Source organism: Salmo salar, chromosome ssa28 (genome assembly GCF_905237065.1).
Source record: "Salmo salar chromosome ssa28, Ssal_v3.1, whole genome shotgun sequence".
In the NCBI taxonomy this organism is placed as follows: Eukaryota; Metazoa; Chordata; class Actinopteri; order Salmoniformes; family Salmonidae; genus Salmo; species Salmo salar.
In genome coordinates, this window is record NC_059469.1 from 25,022,474 (window position 1) to 25,049,053 (window position 26,580).

Genomic DNA, 26,580 nt, shown 5'->3' on the forward strand with positions numbered 1-26,580 from the left:
CCCGTTACGGATGCAGGCAATGAGGCAGTGATCGCTGAGATCTTGGTTGAAAACAGCAGAGGTGTATTTAGAGGGCAAGTTGGTTAGGATGATATCTATGAGGGTGCCCATGTTAACGGCTTTGGGGTGGTACCTGGTTTGTTCATTGATCATTTGTGTGAGATTGAGGGCATCAAGCTTAGATTGTAGGATGGCTGGGGTATTAAGCATGTTCCAGTTTAGGTCACCTAGCAGCATGAGCTCTGAAGATAGATGGGGGGCAGTCAGTTCACATATGGTGTCCAGAACACAGCTGGGGGCAGAGGGTGGTCTATAGCAGGCGGCAACGGTGAGAGACTTGTTTTTAGAGAGATGGATTTTTAAAAGTAGAAGTTCAAATTGTTTGGGTACAGACCTGGATAGTAGGACAGAACTCTGCAGGCTATCTCTGCAGTAGATTGCAACACCGCCCCCTTTGGCCGTTCTATCTTGTCTGAAAATTTTGTAGTTAGGGATGAAGATTTCAGAGTTTTTGGTGGACTTCCTAAGCCAGGATTCAGACACGGCTAGGACATCCGGGTTGGCAGAGTGTGCTAAAGCAGTGAATAAAACAAACTTAGGGAGGAGGCCTCTAATGTTAACATGCATGAAACCAAGGCTATTACGATTACAGAAGTCATCAAAAGAGAGCGCCTGGGGAATAGGAGTGGAGCTAGGCACTGCAGGGCCTGAATTCACCTCTACATCACCAGAGGAACAGAGGTGGGGTAGGAAAGGTTACGGCTAAAAGCTATGAGAATTGGTCATCTATGACGTCCAGAATAGAGAGTAAAAGTAGCAGGTTTCTGGGGGCGATAAAATAGCTTCAAGGTATAATGTACAGATAAAGGTATGGGAGGATGTGAATACAGTGGAGGTAAACCTAGGCATTGAGTGATGATGAGAGAATATTGTCTCTAGAAACATAATTGAAACCAGAAGATGTCATAGCATGTGTGGGTGGTGGAACTGAAAGGTTGGATAAGGTATAATGAGCAGGGCTAGAGGCTCTACAGTGAAATAAGCCAATAAACATTAACCAGAACAGCAATGGACAAGGCATATTGACATTAAGGAGAGGCATGCTTAGCCGAGTGATCATAAGGGTCCCGTGAGATTCAGACAGCTAGCCGGGCCATAGGTAGCAAGCTGGCAGAAGATGGGGTAGGTCTGTTTTTAGCCACCTAGTGCGTTTCCGTCTGTAGACCAGTGGGGTTCCGTGTGGTAGGGGGGACCAGTCCAATTGGCAAAATAGTTATAGTTATAGTGGCCCAAGAAAATTGTCCGATAGACCTATTCAGATAGCAGCCGATAAGACAGCTAACGATTAGCTGGCCGCAGATGGGCGTTCAGGTTACGTCGCAACGGAGGGGCCAGTTGGATAACTCCCTCGGGCAGATAACGTCGGTAGTCCAGTCGTGAAGGCCCGATGGGGCTCCGCATCGGCAGTAAAACGGGTCCGGATAGGTGATTGTAGCCCAGGAGTGGCTGATGGAACTCTTCAGCTGGCTAGCTCCGGAATAATTTATGTTAGCTCCGGGACCGACGTTAGCCAATAGTCACTCGGATAGCAGCTAGCTAGCTGCAAGATCCAGGTGTAAATGTCCAGAGCCTGCGGTAGAAATCCGGGGATATGGAGAGAAAATAGGTCCGGTATGCTCTGGTCTGAGTCGCGCTGTACAAAACTGCCGATCGCTTTTCGAGCTAAGGGATAGCTGATGACCGCCAACTGTGGCTAGCTGAACTCCCAACGTTAGCCAGTGAACTGGTCAACTTCTGGCTAACCTCTGGCTAGCTTCTGTTGTAGATTTCAGATGTAATACTTTTTTTTTTAATTGGTGAGGAGGGTTGCAGGAGAGTATTTTGAGGTTGAGTTTTTATATAAATATATATAAAAAGATATGCAAAGAAAATATATATATATATACACGGGACACGACAAGAGGAGGACAAAGGACGTCTGACTGCTATGCCATCTTGAAAAATAATATACTTACCTGCATTCCTGAAAATCACTTCTGAGAACACATTCTTCGGAGAGAGAGAGAGATGCATAGGGCAAAGGACAAGAGTTGGCTCTCTTCACTTCCTGTTTATGATCAAACCAACAAGTTTATATTCTACACTATCATGTTAACATGTCCTGACTGGGGTATGGAATGCATGTGAGAAGATCACCAACGAGGAGATAGCCATGCCCAGCACTTTAGCCGAGAGACACTAAGCAAGGGGACATTGATCCTTGTGGGGACAAAACAACAATTATTGATTCCCATTCAAAATCCTATTTTCCCTAACCTTAACTCCTAACCCTAATTCTAACCCTAATTCTAGTCCCTAAACCCTAAGCCTAAAATAGACTTTTTCCTTGTGGGGACTGGCGAAATGACCCCACTTATCTGAATTTTCCTTGTTTTTCTATCCTTGTGAGAACGTTTGGTCCACACAAGGATAGAAAAACTAAAACACACACACACACACACACACACACAGCATATGTTTTACTATCCTTTTGGGGACCTAAAATTGATTTCCATTCAAAATCCTATTTTCCCTAAGCTTAACCCTAACCTTAACCCCTAACCCTAACACCTAACTCTTTATTGTAACCCTAACCCTAAACCTAACCCCTAAACCTAATATAGCCTTTGTCCTTGTAGGGACCTGGGAAATGTCCCCACAAGGAATAATTTTGTGGGGACTTTTGGGGATTTCCGGTACCCACAAGGATAGTAATAGAAGCACACACACACACACACACACACACACACACACACACACACACACACACACACACACACACACACACCTGAGTCACAAAGCATGCTGCCTACATTATAATTTCCTCCAGACTGAATCTCTCTACAGAGCATGCTGCTCACATTATAATTTCCTCCAGACTGAGTCTCTCTCTACAGAGCATGCTGCCTACATTATAATTTCCTCCAGACTGAGTCTCTCTACAGAGCATGCTGCCTACATTATAATTTCCTCCAGACTGAGTCTCTTTCTACAGAGCATGCTGCCTACATTATAATTTCCTCCAGACTGAGTCTCTCTACAGAGCATGCTGCTCACATTATAATTTCCTCCAGACTGAGTCTCTTTCTGCAGAGCATGCTGCCTACATTATAATTTCCTCCAGACTGAGTCTCTCTCTGCAGAGCATGCTGCCTACATTATAATTTCCTCCAGACTGAGTCTCTCTCTGCAGAGCATGCTGCCTACATTATAATTTCCTCCAGACTGCGTCTCTCTCTGCAGAGCATGCTGCCTACATTATAATTTCCTCCAGACTGAGTCTCTTTCTACAGAGCATGCTGCTCACATTATAATTTCCTCCAGACTGAGTCTCTCTACAGAGCATGCCGCTCACATTATAATTTCCTCCAGACTGAGTCTCTCTACAGAGCATGCTGCCTACATTATAATTTCCTCCAGACTGAGTCTCTCTACAGAGCATGCTGCTCACATTATAATTTCCTCCAGACTGAGTCTCTCTCTACAGAGCATGCTGCTCACATTATAATTTCCTCCAGACTGAGTCTCTCTACAGAGCATGCTGCTCACATTATAATTTCCTCCAGACTGAGTCTCTCTACAGAGCATGCTGCCTACATTATAATTTCCTCCAGACTGAGTCTCTCTACAGAGCATGCTGCTCACATTATAATTTCCTCCAGACTGAGTCTCTCTACAGAGCATGCTGCTCACATTATAATTTCCTCCAGACTGAGTCTCTCTACAGAGCATGCCGCTCACATTATAATTTCCTCCAGACTGAGTCTCTCTACAGAGCATGCTGCCTACATTATAATTTCCTCCAGACTGAGTCTCTCTACAGAGCATGCTGCTCACATTATAATTTCCTCCAGACTGAGTCTCTCTCTACAGAGCATGCTGCTCACATTATAATTTCCTCCAGACTGAGTCTCTCTACAGAGCATCCTGCCTACATTATAATTTCCTCCAGACTGAGTCTCTCTACAGACCATGCTGCTCACATTATAATTTCCTCCAGACTGAGTCTCTCTACAGACCATGCTGCTCACATTATAATTTCCTCCAGACTGAGTCTCTCTCTACAGAGCATGCTGCCTACATTATAATTTCCTCCAGACTGAGTCTCTCTCTACAGAGCATGCTGCCTACATTATAATTTCCTCCAGACTGAGTCTCTCTCTGCAGAGCATGCTGCCTACATGATCATTTATTCCAGACTGAGTCTCTCTCTACAGAGCATGCTGCCTACATTATAATTTCCTCCAGACTGAGTCTCTTTCTACAGAGCATGCTGCCTACATTATAATTTCCTCCAGACTGAGTCTCTCTACAGAGCATGCTGCTCACATTATAATTTCCTCCAGACTGAGTCTCTCTCTACAGAGCATGCTGCTCACATTATAATTTCCTCCAGACTGAGTCTCTCTACAGAGCATCCTGCCTACATTATAATTTCCTCCAGACTGAGTCTCTCTACAGACCATGCTGCTCACATTATAATTTCCTCCAGACTGAGTCTCTCTACAGACCATGCTGCTCACATTATAATTTCCTCCAGACTGAGTCTCTCTCTACAGAGCATGCTGCCTACATTATAATTTCCTCCAGACTGAGTCTCTCTCTGCAGAGCATGCTGCCTACATGATCATTAAGAAATAATTTCCTCCAGACTGAGTCTCTCTCTACAGAGCATGCTGCCTACATTATCATTTCTTCCAGACTGAGTCTCTCTCTACAGATCATGCTGCCTGCAGTATCATATAATGGCTAGCCGTCATCAGTTCAACACCAGTTATTGGGGGTGTAGGGCAGTATTTTTAGGCCAGGTCCCGTATTCATTCAAAGTCTCAGAGTAGGAGTGCTGAGTCAGGATCATTTTTGTTTTTTAGATCACAATGCCCAATGATTTTGAGACACTTTTTGAGTATGGGCCCGCATCTGACTTTAATTACTAAGTACCCAGACCTGAAGCTTACAGTATATATCTAATTTCCACGATTTAACTCCAAGCACAAATCTATCTTTATTCTTGTTCAGGTACCAGCAGAGGAGTGCCATCAAACTGACAAGATGTTTAGAGACAAAGTCAGGAACAGACATCACTGCTGTGTCAGTCATCAACGACTTCTACTCTTGTATCCTTCATCACACAATCCAGTGATCACTGTAACTGAGAAATATAGGATCAGCTATCCACTCTCTCCTCAAACCGAGGTAGCAGTTCATTCATGTCTTAGATCATCGTTACCAAAAGCATTCATCTACCCTTATATCTACTTACCATAGTAGTTTATTCTTAATATTAGTGACACTATTTGATAGTATTAATCTACAGTTGTTAACACAATTCTACAAAGCTTTTGGTTATGGATCATAATCTGTAGAGTCTTTATCACTAGTGCTGATCAACAATAACCCATATCATTCACTGACTGACAGCAAGGAATCTCTTCAGAGAGCAGTCTCCATTTCTAAGCAAACTCACAAATAAAACAGTAACACACAGAGAGTGGAAAATCTTACAGAATCATCTGATGTCTACTTTCCTTTCTACTTTGTCCGTTGCCAAGCACAACGCAGCTTAATACCTCAGTAAAAACGACACTCAGTCCTCCAAACATTGCTATAAATGGACTTTAGGGTTCAGAGGATTTATTAGAAAATAAATATATTGTAAAACTCTTTAACAAGGAGACATTCAGGATGGAGACATTCCTGAAACATTCAAGTAATTGTCAGTGTCCCAAATGGCACCCTATTCTCTTTACAGCGCCCTATTCCCTCTGGCTCCTGATCAAAAGTAGTGCACTAAATATGGAATATGTTTCTATTTGGGATGCAGACATCGTGTTGATTTAGTGCCAAGATCAACTGTGGCAGAGCGGAGGCTACACGTGAGGTTTGAAGCCCTTCCTGAGCAGAATAGGCTAGAGCAGCAGGACCTGGGGCTGTGCTGGATAGGACATGGTTGTGTTACCAGAATGGTTTCGTAAAACATATTGAAATGAATGGTTTATTCTCGCTGAGTGGTATAACTTACTGGAGTTTCACTTAAAGGGGCAATCGGCAGTTGCTACATCAATTTTTTTAACGTATAAATTGATGATATGTACCCATTGAGTCTTTAAAAATATAACTTATAAATGCCTCATGCGCTTAGTTCAATTGTTGTACCCCATAGCTTCAAAACATGGTTAAAACTGTAATTTTGATGTCATGGATGGTATCCATAGCTCTTTGAGAGTGGTTACATTGTTCCTGCCCCATCCCTCAGGGAGGATGCTTTGCTATTGTTTCTACTCCTGATTGCACCTTTAAGAATGATCAATGTGAGTTTCAAAGTGAAACTTAACTGCCCATTGAGTACTGTAATGGACTTTCCTTAGCAGCTGTATGTGTCAGACATAGTGCTGGTGAGTGGTGCTGACCGCTCCATCCAGGTGCTGGATATGAACACAGGGACAGTGGCCTCACAGCTCCCTGATGCCCACAGCAGAGCTGTCCATCACATCACACAGAACAAGGTAAGAAGAGAACCCTGAGCACACAACAGTCACAATACATTGAAAACCACTACATAGGCTAGCATAAACATTTACCAGGAGGAGGCCTAATCTGGGTTCAAGGAACCAGCCCTATATGTTGTAAAATGTATTTGAATTATGACTTTTCTAGGAAGTACATGGAACAGTTCAGATGACATTGTCGGCTGTTGAAGTGATTGAGGTGATGTCACTAGGGTTTTCCGTTCAGGAAAGGTCAGAGAGGATGGAGTTAGTGATTTAAAATACCACATCATGGTGGAGTCTATAAAGGCTGAAAGCTCATGGTCTGAGGTCACTTCCTTCCCTCAGTGGGGCTGTGATGGCACACTCCTCCATCTCTGGAAAGCACACTGGGTTCCTCGAAAGATACAGCTTTATAGGTCAATAAAGTCACTCTGAAAATCCATTAAAGCAAACCCTTTCCTAGTAATATGCCACCATGTTTTACTGTAGATTGGAATTTGGTGTGTTTGGCTAGCAAATTTATTGCAAGTGTGTATCCTAAAAGTAATGCATCACTAAAAGCAAGTTTACCGGAGGACAGATTGGAGTGGAAAAGTGCACAGTCGTCTTGTCTTGGTACGTCCGCAACACCCATACTGCAGTCAGACGATGTAGTCCTTGGCAGACCAGACATGGGTATTATATTATTTAAGGAGCAGTATTAGTTTACCTTAAAGCTCATAGGGATCTGGTCAAACTGTGTAGGAATAGGGTGCCTTTTAGGACTCAGCCTTTAACTCTTTCACAGTCCTCCCACGACACAGTACTTTTCTGGAGGACATAATGAAAGTGAGCTAGCTCGTCTTGGGCGGGCATGCAGTGGTACATCAGCAACACCCATCTTCCATCATACTGGACTGTCAGAGGATGTATTCCTTGGCAGACCAGACATGGGTGTTGTATTATATAAGATAGGATATATCCTAAATGGCACCCTATAGGCCCTTGTTAAAAGTAGTGCACTATAAAGGGAATAGGATGCCATTTAAGACGTAGTCAGTGTTTCCAAGAGTGAAGGACTCATCGAGCCATCATCGGTATAATTAATCTATCTTAGGAGTAAAGCCACACTCTCTCACACACACACACATGCACACACACACATTGGTTAAAAGTAGTGCACTATATGGGGAATAGGTTTACATTTGGACCGGAGCCTAAGAGTGGTCTCAGCCTCAAGCAGTGCATGGAAATATATGCAAATATCCTGTGTGCAGTAAATGCATGCATGTTCAATAAATTATACAAGTGTATAGGAGGGGTGTGCATATCATTCCAGTCTTTGACATAACTGTCAAATTAATTCAACATGTTTCAGAGCTGTTTCTATTTAAAATAGTATATATTATGTCTCATACAAGACCAAGTTATAAATATGAAACCAAGCCAGTTTTGTAACAATAGGAATATCTATAAGTAGCCATATTTTATGTCTCTGAGATATGTCTGGAATATTTAATCGCTCACAGACAGACAGACAGACAGTAGATAGGGGGACAGACAAATGAACAGACATGCACAGACAAATTGATAGACAGAAAGACATGGACCGACAAATGGACCGACAAATTGACAGGCAGAAGACAGGCAGAAAGACAGAGGACAGACAAGCAAACAAACAGACAATGATCATGGGGTTGAACTGGGTAAAACTGGAACAACAGGGGGACTGCATGGTTGCACCCATTGACCCGACTATGTTTACTGTGAAGAGGGGGCACGGATCTGCTCCCGTGTTGACCTGACCCGCCCAACACAGGCCTTTGACACACACACACACACACACACACACACACACACACACACACACACACACACACACACACACACACACACACACACACACGCTGCATTGTCATCACTCAGACAACACACACACAGTCACAGAGGCAGTAGCCTGGATTAACTGGGTGAACTGCACCTAGTGGCCTGGCTTAACTTGCATTAACTCATCCCGATCCTTCCTTCAGCTGGGAACCACTCTCCCACCGCCTGCTCTCTCCCACCGCCTGCTCTCTCCCACCGCCTGCTCTCTCCCACCGCCTGCTCTCTCCCCCACCGCCTGCTCTCCCACACCGCCTGCTCTCTCCCACCGCCTGCTCTCTCCCACCGCCTGCTCTCTCCCACACCACCTGCTCTCTCCCACACCGCCTGCTCTCTCCCACACCGCCTGCTCTCTCCCACCGCCTGCTCTCTCCCACCGCCTGCTCTCCCCCACACCGCCTGCTCTCTCCCACCGCCTGCTCTCTCCCACCGCCTGCTCTCTCCCACCGCCTGCTCTCTCCCACACCGCCTGCTCTCTCCCACTGCCTGCTCTCCCACTGCCTGCTCTCCCACTGCCTGCTCTCCCACACCGCCTGCTCTCCCACACCGCCTGCTTTCTCCCACCGCCTGCTTTCTCCCACACCGCCTGCTTTCTCCCACACCGCCTGCTTTCTCCCACACCGCCTGCTTTCTCCCACACCGCCTGCTCTCTCCCACACCGCCTGCTCTCTCCCACACCGCCTGCTCTCTCCCACACCGCTTGCTCTCCCACGCCGCCTGCTCTCTCCCACCGTCTGCTCTCTCCCACCGTCTGCTCTCTCCCGCTGCCTGCTCTCCCACACCACCTGCTAGCTCCCACCGCTTGCTCTCCCACACCACCTGCTCTCTCCCACCGCCTGCTCTCCCACCACCTGTCTCCCTTGGCCCAAAGACGTCGATAGCATAGAATGTAGGCTGCATCCCAAATGGCAGCCTATCCCCTATATAGTTCACTACTTTTGAGGCTAGATGGCGAAATAGTAGAGTGAGAGTCGGTAAAGTAGTGCACTATATAGGGAATAGGGTGCCATTTTTGATGCAAACACAGTGTGTCGAGTCTCTTTTCACCTTGTATTTTCCCAGTCACACCACCCCATTGTGTGCAGTGCATTGTGGGCCGGTTGTACCGGCCATGGCATGCTGACCTGTGTTGACTCAGGCGGCGCGCTGCGTCAATGTGGGGTCATCCCTCTTTCTGGGTGCCTTAGGGCTGTGGGGCCACCTGGGCGCTGCCTTGGGGCCGGAGGGTTAATGCATAGGGTCCGGAGGGTTAATGCCTCAGGATCATCATGGGGAATGTCTTTCTATGCCTGGAATGACTGTGTACATAACATAGCACACACACACACCAGAACACACAAATACACACACACACACTAGTGATGCGCGGATTGACTCATAACGCACAGTCCCAGCCGTTATATCTGCGGGGTTGGGTTTAGGGGCATTAAATATTGTATGGATGAAGGGTGATTGGTTGGCGGGTGGGTGTGTGGGTTGAATAAAGAGAAAACAATACCTTAAAAAATCCATCAATGTATCATTCTTGTGCAATTTATATCTATAGGCTACATTGAGGTTTTTCTTTCATTATTTTAATGCTGTATTGCATTAGTGTGTGAGCCTACGCTTTAGGGCCTAACTGTACGTGGGCCAAATAGCCTACACTCCAATCACCAAATACTTTTGAGAACAGGCAGAAAATGTTAACGGCGATCCACGGAGGAAAAAAGGACAATGTCAGAGTTTAATTCAGTAAGAGAAAAGCTGTGAAATGGGACAGTTGAAAAAAAAGTGAAGGGAGGTCCAGAAAAGTAATGTTTGGGAAAGATTTGGTCAAGTGTTAAAGAGCATGATAGCAGTGCCGGTTGTGATGATTATGAGGGGCTGTACAAATTCGACAGTCACAAGACGGGGACTTCAAATAGGCCTATAGCACGTCAAGGGAACTGTAGCCTGCTGTTCAGATGGGTTACATGGGAACTGAAGTCTGGACACTGACTGTCGGTCTATAACCTCTCACAAAGCAGTAAAATGATACACCGAATGTTGGCAAATTTTTTACTCAGGAACAGGAGTGGAGAAATATGATTTATTTCTTTCAGCATCTTGAGAAAATGCAAATGAAAAGTTAGATACCGTCTGTAGAGGTGCTGTCTTTATCAGCATCATAAAAGCGGATAGTATTTCAACCACAAAATATGCACCCAAGCTGAACTGAAATCATGTTGGGTCGTTTTCACAGCTTTCTATTTCCTTACAACCGGTCAAACTGATGTCATTTGGACATTTTGCACAAACAATCGTTCCTGTTTTTATTTTGGTTATTGCATTTTCTTCCCGGTTCCTAAATGTCTTTGTTCAGCAAAAGAGGCAGAGATGACAGAGAGAACATTACCGATGTGAACTAGGTTGAATCATTATTTCTGTGGATTTATGACATTCTGGTGAGGAAGGGTTTATTTAGTCTTCTAGGGCAACAGAATGACAGAAGAGAAGCTGCATGTATCTAATTATAGACAAGTTGACTAACAAATAGCCAACAAAATGTTGTAAATTATAAGCAGAAACAAATCGAAATCAGGCAAAACAATCCTGTACCCCCCGTAAAAAAATCTTCCTGCTCTTTTCTATATTAGCGAGTTAGGGTCAGGTGAGGGCCTCAGAATTTCACTTATAGTCGGGCGGTTGTGGATGGGTTATTGGTAATTGCGGGCGGGTGCGGATGAACAAAAAGCTGACACACACACAAAGCATACATAACATAGATAACATCCCCCTCTCCTCACCTAATCTCCTCCCCTCACTTTCTCCGACCTTATCCCTGGGATGGCTTCGGGTCTTGCACCAAGCAACCTTTTTTTAATGAAGGTAAATCAATGTAAATAAAGCTGTTTTATAAGATGTTGCTTACCCCCCAAAAAGTATTGAAGAGTTCAACGTAGAGGGATTTGTGTGTGCACCATATCTCTCTATATTGACCAGACATGTGGCTCAGACATTGTGAACTGAAACGGCTTCTCCAGCACTGCTTCAACTTTCCATCTTTTCCTTTCCCTCTGCAAAGATCACCTGGAAATCATCAGTGTCGAGGCACTTCTCGGAAACTACAACTTGAAATGCCCTCTCAGACTCACTTTTCCACACTCTTACTGGAAACCTAACCTAAACAAAACAAACCTTCTCTCCTTCATCATGTGCATCATCAAAGAATCTGGTGTAAAAGTCATAAATTGACCCCATGAATATCCCTAAAGGGCAAGATGATAAAAAGTCTGTTTGTTTTAGTGAGTGAAGAAACATTCTCAGTCCAAGGGTGTGTCCAAAATGACACCATATCCCCTATATAGTACACTACTCTTGATCAGCTCCGGTCAAAAGTAGTGCACTATATAGGGAATAGAGTGCCATTTGGGGGACAGACCAAGTCTCTTATCCCATCTTGGTGGGTTGTGGTGGTGGTGGGGGAAGATGAAAAGAATGACACATTTGTTTCCATTCCAGCATTCAGCATAGTCATGCAGCTACAGGCTCTCAGAACCCTGTTCAGGTGTTACCTCTACTCTGTCCCCACCTGACTCTACTCTCTGTCCCCATCTGACTCTACTCTCTGTCCCCATCTGACTCTACTCTCTGTCCCCATCTGACTCTACTCTCTGTCCCCATCTGACTCTACTCTCTGTCCCCACCTGACTCTACTCTCTGTCCCCATCTGACTCTACTCTCTGTCTCCATCTGACTCTACTCTCTGTCTCCATCTGACTCTACTCTCTGTCCCCATCTGACTCTGCTCTCTGTCTCCATCTGACTCTACTCTCTGTCCCCACCTGACTCTACTCTCTGTCTCCACCTGACTCTACTCTCTGTCCTCATCTGACTCTACTCTCTGTCCCCATCTGACTCTACTCTCTGTCTCCATCTGACTCTGCTCTCTGTCCCCATCTGACTCTACTCTGTCCCCATCTGACTCTACTCTCTGTCCCCATCTGACTCTACTCTCTGTCCCCATCTGACTCTACTCTCTGTCCCCATCTGACTCTACTCTCTGTCCCCATCTGACTCTACTCTCTGTCTCCATCTGACTCTGCTCTCTGTCCCCATCTGACTCTACTCTCTGTCCCCATCTGACTCTACTCTCTGTCTCCATCTGACTCTACTCTCTGTCTCCACCTGACTCTACTCTCTGTCTCCATCTGACTCTGCTCTCTGTCTCCATCTGACTCTACTCTCTGTCTCCATCTGACTCTACTCTCTGTCTCCATCTGACTCTACTCTCTGTCTCCACCTGACTCTCTGTCCCCATCTGACTCTACTCTCTGTCCCCATCTGACTCTACTCTCTGTCTCCATCTGACTCTGCTCTCTGTCCCCATCTGACTCTACTCTCTGTCCCCATCTGACTCTACTCTCTGTCCCCATCTGACTCTACTCTCTGTCTCCATCTGACTCTACTCTCTGTCTCCATCTGACTCTACTCTCTGTCCCCATCTGACTCTGCTCTCTGTCTCCATCTGACTCTACTCTCTGTCCCCATCTGACTCTACTCTCTGTCCCCATCTGACTCTACTCTCTGTCTCCATCTGACTCTGCTCTCTGTCTCCATCTGACTCTACTCTCTGTCTCCATCTGACTCTACTCTCTGTCTCCATCTGACTCTACTCTCTGTCTCCATCTGACTCTACTCTCTGTCTCCATCTGACTCTACTCTCTGTCTCCATCTGACTCTACTCTCTGTCTCCATCTGACTCTACTCTGTCCCCATCTGACTCTACTCTCTGTCTCCATCTGACTCTACTTTCTGTCTCCATCTGACTCGACTCTCTGTCCCCATCTGACTCTACTCTCTGTCCCCATCTGACTCTACTCTCTGTCTCCATCTGACTCTACTTTCTGTCTCCATCTGACTCTACTCTCTGTCCCCATCTGACTCTACTCTCTGTCTCCATCTGACTCTACTCTCTGTCTCCATCTGACTCTACTCTCTGTCTCCATCTGACTCTACTCTCTGTCTCCATCTGACTCTACTCTCTGTCTCCATCTGACTCTACTCTCTGTCCCCATCTGACTCTACTCTCTGTCTCCATCTGACTCTACTCTCTGTCTCCATCTGACTCTACTCTCTGTCTCCATCTGACTCTACTCTCTGTCCCCACCTGACTCTACTCTCTGTCTCCATCTGACTCTACTCTCTGTCCCCACCTGACTCTACTCTCTGTCTCCACCTGACTCTACTCTCTGTCTCCACCTGACTCTACTCTCTGTCTCCACCTGACTCTACTCTCTGTCTCCACCTGACTCTACTCTCTGTCTCCACCTGACTCTACTCTCTGTCTCCATCTGACTCTACTCTCTGTCTCCATCTGACTCTACTCTCTGTCTCCATCTGACTCTACTCTCTGTCTCCATCTGACTCTACTCTCTGTCTCCACCTGACTCTACTCTCTGTCCCCATCTGACTCTACTCTCTGTCCCCATCTGACTCTACTCTCTGTCCCCACCTGACTCTACTCTCTGTCCCCATCTGACTCTACTCTCTGTCCCCATCTGACTCTACTCTCTGTCTCCATCTGACTCTACTCTCTGTCTCTATCTGACTCTACTCTCTGTCTCCATCTGACTCTACTCTCTGTCTCCACCTGACTCTACTCTCTGTCCCCACCTGACTCTACTCTCTGTCCCCACCTGACTCTACTCTCTGTCCCCACCTGACTCTACTCTCTGTCCCCACCTGACTCTACTCTCTGTCTCCATCTGACTCTACTCTCTGTCTCCATCTGACTCTACTCTCTGTCTCCATCTGACTCTACTCTCTGTCCCCATCTGACTCTACTCTCTGTCTCCATCTGACTCTACTCTCTGTCTCTATCTGACTCTACTCTCTGTCTCCATCTGACTCTACTCTCTGTCTCCATCTGACTCTACTCTCTGTCTCCATCTGACTCTACTCTCTGTCTCCATCTGACTCTACTCTCTGTCCCCATCTGACTCTACTCTCTGTCCCCATCTGACTCTACTCTCTGTCCCCATCTGACTCTACTCTCTGTCTCCATCTGACTCTACTCTCTGTCTCTATCTGACTCTACTCTCTGTCCCCACCTGACTCTACTCTCTGTCCCCACCTGACTCTACTCTCTGTCTCCATCTGACTCTACTCTCTGTCTCCATCTGACTCTACTCTCTGTCCCCATCTGACTCTACTCTCTGTCTCCATCTGACTCTACTCTCTGTCTCCATCTGACTCTACTCTCTGTCCCCACCTGACTCTAATCTCTGTCTCCATCTGACTCTACTCTCTGTCCCCATCTGACTCTACTCTCTGTCCCCACCTGACTCTACTCTCTGTCCCCATCTGACTCTACTCTCTGTCCCCACCTGACTCTACTCTCTGTCCCCACCTGACTCTACTCTCTGTCTCCACCTGACTCTACTCTCTGTCTCCACCTGACTCTACTCTCTGTCTCCACCTGACTCTACTCTCTGTCCCCACCTGACTCTACTCTCTGTCTCCATCTGACTCTACTCTCTGTCTCCATCTGACTCTACTCTCTGTCTCCATCTGACTCTACTCTCTGTCTCCATCTGACTCTACTCTCTGTCTCCATCTGACTCTACTCTCTGTCCCCATCTGACTCTACTCTCTGTCTCCATCTGACTCTACTCTCTGTCTCCATCTGACTCTACTCTCTGTCTCCACCTGACTCTACTCTCTGTCTCCACCTGACTCTACTCTCTGTCCCCACCTGACTCTACTCTCTGTCCCCACCTGACTCTACTCTCTGTCTCCACCTGACTCTACTCTCTGTCCCCACCTGACTCTACTCTCTGTCTCCATCTGACTCTACTCTCTGTCTCCATCTGACTCTACTCTCTGTCCCCATCTGACTCTACTCTCTGTCCCCATCTGACTCTACTCTCTGTCCCCATCTGACTCTACTCTCTGTCCCCATCTGACTCTACTCTCTGTCCTCATCTGACTCTACTCTCTGTCCCCATCTGACTCTACTCTGTCTCCATCTGACTCTACTCTGTTTCCCTCTGACTCTATCTTTCAGGGGTTACCTCTACTCTCTCTCTGACTCTATTCTGTCTCTCTCTGACTATTTAACATTCAGGGGTTTACCTCTACTCTGTGTCTCTGACTCTACTCTCTCTCTCTGACTCTATCTTTCAGGGGTTACCTCTACTCTGCCTCCATCTGACTCTACTCTGTTTCCGTCTGACTCTAATCTGTCTCTCTCTGACTCTACTCTGCCTCTCTCTGCCTCTTTAACATTAAGGGGTTTACCTCTACTCTGTCTCTCTCTGACTCTACTCTGTCTCTCTCTGACTCTTCAACATTCAGGAGTTACCTCTACTCTGTCTCTGTCTGACTTGTTAACCTTCAGGGGTTACCTCCAATATGTCTCTCTCTGACTCTACTCTGTCTCTCTCTGGCTCTCTCACATTCAGGGGTTACCTCTACTCTCTCTCTCACAGTCAGGGGTTATCTCTACTGTCTCTCTCACATTCAGGGGTTACCTCTACTGTCTCTCTCACAGTCAGGGGTTATCTCTACTGTCTCTCTCACATTCAGGGGTTATCTCTACTGTCTCTCTCACAGTCAGGGGTTATCTCTTCTGTCTCTCTCACATTCAGGGGTTATCTCTACTGTCTCTCTCACATTCAGGGGTTATCTCTACTGTCTCTCTCACAGTCAGGGGTTATCTCTACTGTCTCTCTCACAGTCAGGGGTTATCTCTACTGTCTCTCTCACATTCAGGGATTATCTCTACTGCCTCTCTCTGACTCTCTCACATTCAGGGGTTACCTCTACTGTCTCTCTCACAGTCAGGGGTTATCTCTACTGTCTCTCTCACAGTCAGGGGTTATCTCTACTGTCTCTCTCACAGTCAGGGGTTATCTCTACTGTCTCTCTCACATTCAGGGGTTATCTCTACTGTCTCTCTCACAGTCAGGGGTTATCTCTACTGTCTCTCTCACAGTCAGGGGTTATCTCTACTGTCTCTCTCACATTCAGGGGTTACCTCTACTGTCTCTCTCACAGTCAGGGGTTATCTCTACTGTCTCTCTCACATTCAGGGGTTATCTCTACTGTCTCTCTCACAGTCAGGGGTTATCTCTTCTGTCTCTCTCACATTCAGGGGTTATCTCTACTGTCTCTCTCACAGTCAGGGGTTATCTCTACTGTCTCTCTCACAGTCAGGGGTTATCTCTACTGTCTCTCTCACAGTCAGGGGTTATCTCTACTGTCTCTCTCACATTCAGGGGTTATCTCTACTGTCTCTCTCACAGTCAGGGGTTATCTCTACTGTCTCACAGTCAGGGGTTATCTCTACTGTCTCTCTCACATTCAGGGATTATCTCTACTGCCTCTCTCTGACTCTCTCATTCAGGGGTTATCTCTACTGTCTCTCTCACAGTCACTGGTTATCTCTACTGTCTCTCTCACATTCAGGGGTTATCTCTACTGTCTCTCTCACAGTCAGGGGTTATCTCTACTGTCTCTCTCACATTCAGGGGTTATCTCTACTGTCTCTCTCACATTCAGGGGTTATCTCTACTGTCTCTCTCACAGTCAGGGGTTATCTCTACTGTCTCTCTCACATTCAGGGGTTATCTCTACTGTCTCTCTCCCTCACATTCAGGGATTATCTCTACTGCCTCTCTCTGACTCTCTCACATTCAGGGGTTACCTCTACTGTCTCTCTCACAGTCAGGGGTTATCTCTACTGTCTCTCTCACATTCAGGGGTTATCTCTACTGTCTCTCTCTACTCTTACATTCAGGGATTATCTCTACTGTCTCTCTCTGACTCCCACATTCAGGGGTTATCTCTACTGTCTCTCTCACAGTCAGGGGTTATCTCTACTGTCTCTCTCACATTCAGGGGTTATCTCTACTGTCTCTCTCTGACTCTCTCACATTCAGGGATTATCTCTACTGTCTCTCTCTGACTCTCTCACATTCAGGGGTTATCTCTACTGTCTCTCTCTGACTCTCTCACATTCAGGGATTATCTCTACTGCCTCTCTCTGACTCTCTCACATTCAGGGATTATCTCTACTGCCTCTCTCTGACTCTCTCACATTCAGGGATTATCTCTACTGCCTCTCTCTGACTCTCTCACATTCAGGGGTTATCTCTACTGTCTCTCGCTGACTCTCTCACATTCAGGGATTATCTCTACTGTCTTTCTCTGACTCTCTCACATTCAGGGGTTATGTCTACTCTGCCTCTCTGACTCTCTCACATTCAGGGGTTCTCTCTACTTTCTCTGACTCTCTCACATTCAGGGGTTATCTCTACTCTGTCTCTCTCTGACTCTCACATTCAGGGATTATCTCTACTCTGCCTCTCTCTGACTCTCTCACATTCAGGGGTGGTAAATTACCCAGCGATAATTCTGTGCAGTCTTATGTATATGAATTATGAATAATATATGTGTTATAGAACAGTTTTTTCAGAAGGACACACCGTAGGAAAACATTTTGCATTTTCTGGTCTTCGGACAGGTTTGGGTAGTACCTCGCTGTTTCACCCTGTTTAAACGTGTTCTTTCTTCTTAACTTGACAGAATTATTTTATATTAATCACATTCAATTTAACATTAAAGATTAAATCCGCAGTAGGGGGAAACAGCAGCACTGGCTGCCCCATCACCACTGTTATTGTTTTTGTTGCCGAGCAGGGAAGCGTCGCGCAGCATGTAAAAAAAAAGTGCAATCTATATTGTGCTCTTCTGTCGTGTGTGCAATGTTGTCCAAGGGGAAAAAACAGTGTTTGTTGTTTGCAGAAGCTTCTTTGTTGTTCTTTAACAGACGTGTCACCATTAAGGATTCCAGCCTTAATATCTTATTTGTTTATCCTCTAGGGCTCTATGTTCAGTAGTCAGACTCCAGACTCCTACAACCTCTTCCTGACCAGCGCAGTGACTGACGGAGTTAAGCTGTGGGACCTGAGGACACTCAGGTTGGTTGGTCAAACTCTACTGGTTTTTACTCCGGCACTCTGTTCATAACCACTGTTACCCTATTCTCCTCTACTGAGTCTCACTGTGGCAGCATTCACTCTCTACCACTGCTGACTCTCATCCTCAACTGACTCACCCTCAACTGACTCTAAACTGCAACTGACGCTCACTCTGGCACTCCGCACCATGATTGCCCTATTTCTCATGCAGTTGGAATCGCTAATCCTTTTCACTCACACACACTTGATTTTTCACATTTTTGAGACTTTGATTACTGATTAACTGCACATTGACAGACCAAGAACTTCAAACCAACTGCCATCCGGAACCATTCAAAATCTGCGGGCTATATAAAATAAGTACTTTTAAATATTTGATAGCTAAAGCAGGAATTGACTCCACATGTGGTTTAAAAGCATTTTATTTCTTTCCATTTCCTCTTGCTACAGGGAATCTGAAACATGTCCTCCACTGAGAGCTGGTGAGACTTTTCACACTTTCAGAGAGAGAGAGAGAGAGAGACGAGAGAGAGAGAGAGAGAGAGAGATATTTGGCTGTTTTTTTCCCTCCCTGCTCTTGCAAAAAAAAAAAAACATTTTGCCACCTCATGCAGTTTCAGTGTGGTGGAAGAAGCTATGGGGGATTGCTGCAAAGGCACAAGTTGCTTATTGCTTGCTTTTGGCTAAATTGATAAGAGCGTGGCACTATCAATGCCAAGATTGTGGGTTCAATTCCTGCAGGCATCACATACAAAAAATGTACAATATGTACTTTAAGTCTATTTGGAGAAAAGTACTATATAGTTGCTAAACTCAATTCTGAACTAAGTGCTGTGTAGTTGCTAAACCCAGGTCTGAGATAAGTGCTGTGTAGTTGCTAAACCCAGGTCTGAGATAAGTGCTGTGTAGTTGCTAAACCCAGGTCTGAGATAAGTGCTGTGTAGTTGCTAAACCCAGGTCTGAGATAAGTGCTGTGTAGTTGCTAAACCCAGGTCTGAGATAAGTGCTGTGTAGTTGCTAAACCCAGGTCTGAGATAAGTGCTGTGTAGTTGCTAAACCCAGGTCTGAGATAAGTGCTGTGTAGTTGCTTAACCCAGGTCTGAGTAACTGTAAAATCTGAGCTCTTCTCCACTGATGGTACAGTGCTTACCAGCACTCCATTGTCTTTGCCCCATAATGTAACCAAGCTGGTCCGGGTTTGTTTTAGCTGTCTTGCCAACTCCTATGGTCAGTGTCAACAAGACAGTACAAACAGATCTGGGACCGGTCTATATTTGAACTACAGGACATCTGAAAACAATCAGTATCCCAAATAGTTTGGCTTATGCATTGTTAAGGATGAGCCTTAAAGTATTAGCACGAATTCAATGTAAATCATGACAAAGCTTTTAGCTGAGTGCCAGCTGGCCTAGGTGTTAGTAATGTACTTTAGAGCAGGTGTACTCCTCTTGCTTACCCTCACATATTCAAAGTATTTCTCGATTTCATTAAATATTCTATGACGAGTATTTTAACAAAAATATCAGACAAAAATGTTTAGCTGCCCCTTTAAGGTTACCTTGGTAACAGGCCACTCATCATCAGTGTGCCTGTGAGAATGTCACTAGTAGAGGCCAACGATGTCTCTTTTTGCTAGCAGTGGGAGCAAACTCAAACAACGAAAAGCAACATAGCTTGTGAACAAAATAATGTAAACAGCTAAGAAACACAAGAACAAAGTCTCACTTTAGTAGACTCTTGATTTAATTAGTCAAACTTTTATCCCTGTGGCCATTGCTTATAAAAACAAATATTTCAGGACTCATAGCCCCCCAAACAGGCGGTGTTGCTGCGCGAGGTGGGATAGCTATAACATTAGGATTCAGATTTCTTTGTGCATTACCAGATAAGAACCACAATGGCAGAAATACTTTGAAAACAGCTACTGGAGTATTTATTTAGCTATAAATCACAACTCGCACTTGCTCCCATACTTGACTACCTTTATTAAATGCTCACACCTTAGAGCCCGGAGTGTTACCACGCGCCAACGTGGCTGGTGAATTAGACATTCTTTCCCGCCAATGCCAAAATCGATCCGCGTTTGGCAGGTGGCGGGTGTTAATTTTAGGCCCTGTTAACGATTACAAGCATACTCATAACATGATGCAGGCAGCGCTATGCTTGAAAATATGGAGAGTGATACTCAGTAATGGGTTGCATTGGATTTCACCCAGACATAACACTTTGTATTCAGGACAAAAAAATGGATTGCCTTGCCACATTTTTTGCAGTATTACTTTAGTTCCTTGTAGCATTTTTTGGAATATTTTTATTCTGTACAGGGTTCCTTTTCACTCTGTTAACCATCTCTGCAACACTCCACCATTACGGCCTTTATGGTAGAGTGGTCAGACGGAAGCCAGTGGAGTAACTACAATGTTTTCTCCTATCACAGCCATTAAACTCTGTAACTGTTTTAAAGTCACCATTGGCATCATGGTGATATCCCTGAGCGGTTTCCTTCCTCTCCGGCAACTGAGTTAGGAAGGACACCTGTGTCTTTGTAGGGACTAGGTGAATTGATACACCATCCAAAGTGTAATTAATAACTACTCTATGCTCAAAGGGATATTCAATATCTGCTTAAATTTTTTTCCCCATCGACCAATAGGTACCATTCTTTGCGAGGCATTAGAAAACCTCTCTGGTCTTTGTGGTTGAATCTGTGTTTGAATTTCATTGCTCGACTGAGGGACCTTACAGATCATTCTAAGTGTGGAGTACAGAGATGAGGTACTCATTAAAAAATCACATTAAACACTATTTCACACCGAGTGGGTCCTTGCAACTTATTATGTGACTTGTTAAGCACATTTTTACTCCTGAACTTATTTAGGCTTGCCATAACAAAGGGGTTGAATTTATTTACTCGACATTTCTGCTTTTCATTTTTAATTAATTTGTAATTATGTCAAAAAACTTAATTCTACTTTGACATGTAGGCCAATGACAAAAAAATCTATATTTGATCAGAACAATTTGGAAAAAGTAAAGGGGTGTGAATACTTTCTGAAGGCACTGTAAATACTTTTTTTGTGCATTTGAGTATTTTCATTCGGATAGTATTCAGACCCCTTGACTTTTTCCACATTTTGATACGTTACAGCCTTATTCAAAAATGTATTAAATACAAAATGTTCCTCATCAATCTACACACAATACCCATAATGACAAAGCGAAAACAGGTTTTTAGAAATGTTTGCAAATAAATAAAAATAGTAATACATTATTTACAAAAATATTCAGACCCTTTGCTCTGAGACTCAACATAGAGATCAGGTGCATCCTGTTTCCATTGATCATCATAGAGATGTTTCTACAACTTGATTGGAGTCCACCTGTGGTAAATTCAATTGATTGGACATGATTTGGAAAGGCACACACCTGTCTCTATAAGGTCCCACAGTTGACAGAGCATGTCAGCGCAAAATTCAGTCCATGAGGTCGAAGGAATTGTCCGTAGAGCTCCGAGACACGATTGACTCGAGGCACAGATCTGGGGAAGGGTACCAAAAAATAAACACAATGGCCTCCATCATTCTTAAATGGAAGAAGTTTGGAACCACCAAGACTCTTCCTAGAGCTGGCCTCCCAGCCAAACTGAGCAGTCGGGGGAGAAGGGCCTTATTCAGGAAGGTGACCAAGAACCTGATGGTCACTCTGACAGAGCTTCAAGGTTCCTCTGTGGAGATGGGAGAACCTTCCAGAAGGACAACCATCTCTGCAGCACTCCACCAATCAGGCCTTTATGGTAGAGTGGCCAGACGGAAGCCACTCTTCAGTATAAGGCACATGACAGCCTGCTTGGAGTTTGCCAAAAGGAACCTAAAGACTCTCAGACCATGAGAAACAAGATTCTCTGGTCTGATGAAACCAAGATTGAACTCTTTGGCCTGAATGCCAAGCGTCACATCTGGAGGAAACCTGGCACCATCCCTATGGTGAAGCATGGTGGTTGCAACATCATGGGAATTTTTTCAGCTGTAGTTACTGGAGGACTAGTCAGGGTCGAGGGAAAGATGAACGGAGCAAAGTACAGAGAGATCCTTGATGAAAACCTGCTCCAGAGTGCTCAGGACCTCAGACTGGGGCAAAGGTACACCTTCCAACAGGACAACGACCCTAAGCACACAGCCAAGAAAACGCAGGAGTGTGTCACGGCTGTCGTAGAGAGGGGACCAAAGTGCAGCGTGGTTGTAGTTCCACATTTTATTAAATCCGTGAAACTTTGCAATACACAAATAACTGAAAATGACCAAACAACAAACCGTGACACAGAGAGAAACAAACACTACTCAAAATATAATAACCCACAAAAACCCAGGAAGAAAAACCCCTATTTAAATATGATCTCCAATTAGAGACAACGAGGACCAGTTGCCTCCAATTGGAGATCAACCCAAAAAACAACAACATAGAAATAGAAAAACTAGAACTTAGAAAAACACCCCCTGTCACGCCCTGACCATCTCTACCATAGAAAATAACTTCTTACTATGGTCAGGACGTGACAGTACCCCCCCAAAGGTGCAGACTCCGAATGCTACCAAACAAAACATAAACAAAAACAAAAGGGAGGGTTGAGTGGGTAACTCCTATCTATGACGGCTCAAATGCAGTCCCCATAACCTTAACCTCCAGCAGAGGAGGCGGCTCCGGTTCGGGGCATAATCCCCGCTCCACCCACTGATCCTTCTGCTTTATTACCACCTGACCGTGGATCGTCGTCGAAAGAACCGGACTGTAGATCATCGCTGGAGGTTCCGGGCTGCAGGCCGCCACTGGAGGTTCCGGGCTGCAGGCCGCCCCTGGAGGCTCCGGGCTGCAGGCCGCCCCTGGAGGCTCCGGGCTGCAGGCCGCCCCTGGAGGCTCCGGGCTGCAGGCCGCCCCTGGAGGCTCCGGGCTGCACCGAGCGCACCAGGCTGTAGCTGTGCACTGGCGACACAGTGCGTATCTCAGCATAACATGGTGCTTGCTCGATCACTCGCCCCCCACAGTAAGCACGGGGAGTTGGCTCAGGTCTCCAACCTGACTCTGCCAATCTCCCCGTGTGCCCCCCCGCCCCAAATTTTGTCACGCCCTGACCGTCTCTACCATAGAAAATAACCTCTTACTATGGTCAGGACGTGACAGAGTGACTTAGACTTATCCCTATCAATGTCCTTGAGTGGCCCAGCCAGAGCCCGGACTTGTACCTGATCGAGCATCTCTGGAGAGACCTGAAAATAGCTGTGCAGCGACGCTCCCCATCCAACCTGACAGAGCTTGAGAGGATCTGCAGATAAGAAAGGGAGAAACTCCCCATATACAGGTGTGCCAAGCTTGTAGCGTCATACCCAAGAAGACTCGATGCTGTAATCGCTGCCAAATGTACTTCAACAAAGTACTGAGTAAAGGGTCTGTTTAATTACGTAAATGTGATAATTTAGTTCGTTTTTTAATTTTGGGGGTAAAAAAATGTACGTCTGTTTTTGCTTTGTCATTATGGGGTATTGTGTGTGGATTGATGAGGGGAAAAAACCTGTTTAATCAATTTTAGAATTAGACTGTAACGTAACAGAATGTGGAAAAAGTCAAGGGGTGTGAGCACTTTCTGAATGCACTGTCTTTGAGTATTTGAATGGTAATTTGTAAAAAGCAAATAGTTGACCAAATTGTATTATTTAAAATACTATTTTGGAATAACTGGGTTCAGTACATGGGAGTGTATTTGCGTCAGTGTTTTTGAGTATTTTGAAATACTTTCCAAGTGTATTTCCAAATACATTCCAATATTCAACTACTTGTTTTTTCAAATAAATGTTATGTTTATAGTTGTTTTGAAATGTATTGAAAAGTAATTCTACCCAGTACAGCCAGAGGAGGATAGGCCTCCCCTATGATTCTGGTTCCTTTCAAGGTTTCTTCCTTCTAGGGAGTTGTTCCTTGCCACTTTGCCCCTGCTTGCTCTTTGGGATCTTGGCCGGGTTAGTATAAAGCACTTTGTGATTGATAAATTGCTTCTCTCAATAAGGATTCCATTCTCTCTTATGAAAGGACTTTCGTTCTTCAACACTAAATCCTTCTCAGCAGGATTTGAATGTTCACAATAACATTTGTAGAACACCCCATGTTTGGGATATAGGTCCCATTTCTGTCTATTCAAATACACATACATTATAATTTAATTAAATGTCTAATATTTCAAATGTAAACATTCCAAAGAAGTTGTGGCCTGTCGTGGTCTAGCTGTTTAAGCCGCTTCTTCTGGAGCACATGTACGATGTACCGCTGCCAGCATGGGTTCAAATTTGACCCACAGCTTTTTCAGCACTCTCTCGCCTTCCTTTCTCCTCTGTCTCTCTCTAACTAATAAACATACAAAATACTTTCAAAAATGTATAATTCCAAAGTTGATTATAGTATGGTATCTCCTTGACAAATGAATTTCAACTACGTTTTTGTACATTTTGTTTTCCATGTATGCAGGTTATTGAGGGTTAGGTCTAGACTAGAGGCATTGGCTCTGAGCAAGCTTATCCTATGTGGCTATCAATGCCAATTGATGTCGAACTCCACTTTGCTTTGGAATTTGAACACATTCTGTGTGTCATTATTTTGTGTCTGAGCTGAGTGAGACTGCTTCCATTGCATGTGTTCCATCCAGCCCTGGGTTCAAACACTATTTGAAATATTTTTTAATACCCTTACCGTTTGGTTTTGTCTGCCTGGAGTGCCAGGTGGGTGGGGTTTGCACTTTTGGGACTATTCTATTGGTTCCATTGCACCAGGTAAGCTCAGGTCATGTTCTGGTCAGGGTCTTGTTCTACGGCCTGTCATATAGTGGCCCAATCCTGTCTCTCTCTCTCTCTCTCTGTGTGTGTGTGTGATTGTCTCTTAGAGGAAACCACAAGGTGGATGTGATATTGAAATATATGTGAGGGCTTCATTCATCTCTCTTATCATTTCCTTCGGTCTCAATCCTCCTTGAAGATATTATTGCTCATTGCTCAATATAACAATATGCTGGCGGAACACTGCGTCTCAGCAAAGCCAAACATAGTTTACATTTACTTGGTAGAAGTGGTTGGACAAGTTAAGGATAACTTGACCTTTTTCTTATGTGGTGTGGCCTTGATACTATATTATAGAGGCTACACACCCTTGCACCCTACTCATCATGATCATTGTTCAGCGACACAGACATATCTTTGTCTCCCTCCTCCACTCCATTTCACTTGTCTTCTTCTTCTTCTTCCTGAAGATACGTATCAGGTTTGCGTTTGTTCTTCAAAAGTCTGGTTCCTGTCAAGATGTCTTCCTGTACTCACAACCTATCACCTGACAGATGGTTTATTGAAACAGGTCAGGATATTTTATTTACCTCTGCCCCTAACCCTAGGATTAAAGGTCAATGTAGAAGCCTCCAAGGAATATCTCATATTGATGATGTCAGCCTATTTAATAATGCAGGTGCACACATGTGACAGGCAGCTGGTCATAACATTGGCCTGTGTCAGTTCATTAGTTATTAGTGGATATTTCCCTGAGCACTCTAATATTATATTTATAACCAAACTGAGTTATTTTCCATTGTCTCAGGGATTGTGTCCCAAATAACACCCTACTCCCTATATAGTGCACTACTTTTGACCAGGGCCAAAGGGAGCAATAAGGATCTGGTCAGAAGTAATGCACTATAGGCACCTTTGCACCATTTGGGACAAAACGCAAGCAAATATACTTCCATCTGTCTGATGGCCAAAATATTTTATTTTCACTTTTCTCTTTCTTTTCACTGAGATGATGTCACTTTATTTTTAATGAAGCTTGAGAAAAAAATGTAAGCTTTTCCGAGCTCTTTGGGTTTTGGTACCAAATCCTTTCAGGTACGTGATGTCAACACATGGCCATAGCAAGGCAATGGATATGTCCCAAATGGCATCCTATCTCCTATATAGTGCACTACTTTTGGCCAGATCCATATGGGCCCTGGTCAACAGTAGTGTACTGCCCTTTCAGAAAAATCACCTAATTTCACAACTCACATGAGTTGGAACACTACATGTAGTTTCATGTAATCAAGTGTTGCTTTACATGTCAACTGTTACCACATTAACTTCACATAAAATGGTGTGATTATATGAAAATGTGTTTTGTGTTCACATATGAAATTCATGTAGTTTTTCCATAAGGGTGAATAGGGGAAAGGGTGCCAT

The 26,580-nt window shown here is 44.8% G+C and overlaps 1 protein-coding gene across 2 annotated transcripts in view; it reads left to right on the forward strand.

Moving 5' to 3' along the window:
- The window catches only part of wdr27 (WD repeat domain 27), a 170,628-nt gene that overhangs the window by 52,410 nt on the left and 91,638 nt on the right, over positions 1-26,580 (forward strand). For both annotated transcript variants that reach the window (XR_006762576.1, XM_014180055.2), the window contains exons 20-22: positions 5,059-5,156; positions 6,424-6,545; positions 18,243-18,340. Coding sequence is in view for 1 of the 2 variants with exons in the window: in XM_014180055.2 (XP_014035530.2) it covers positions 5,059-5,156; positions 6,424-6,545; positions 18,243-18,340 (318 nt within the window). In the remaining variant the exon portion in view is untranslated. The remainder of the gene's footprint in view (positions 1-5,058; positions 5,157-6,423; positions 6,546-18,242; positions 18,341-26,580) is intronic.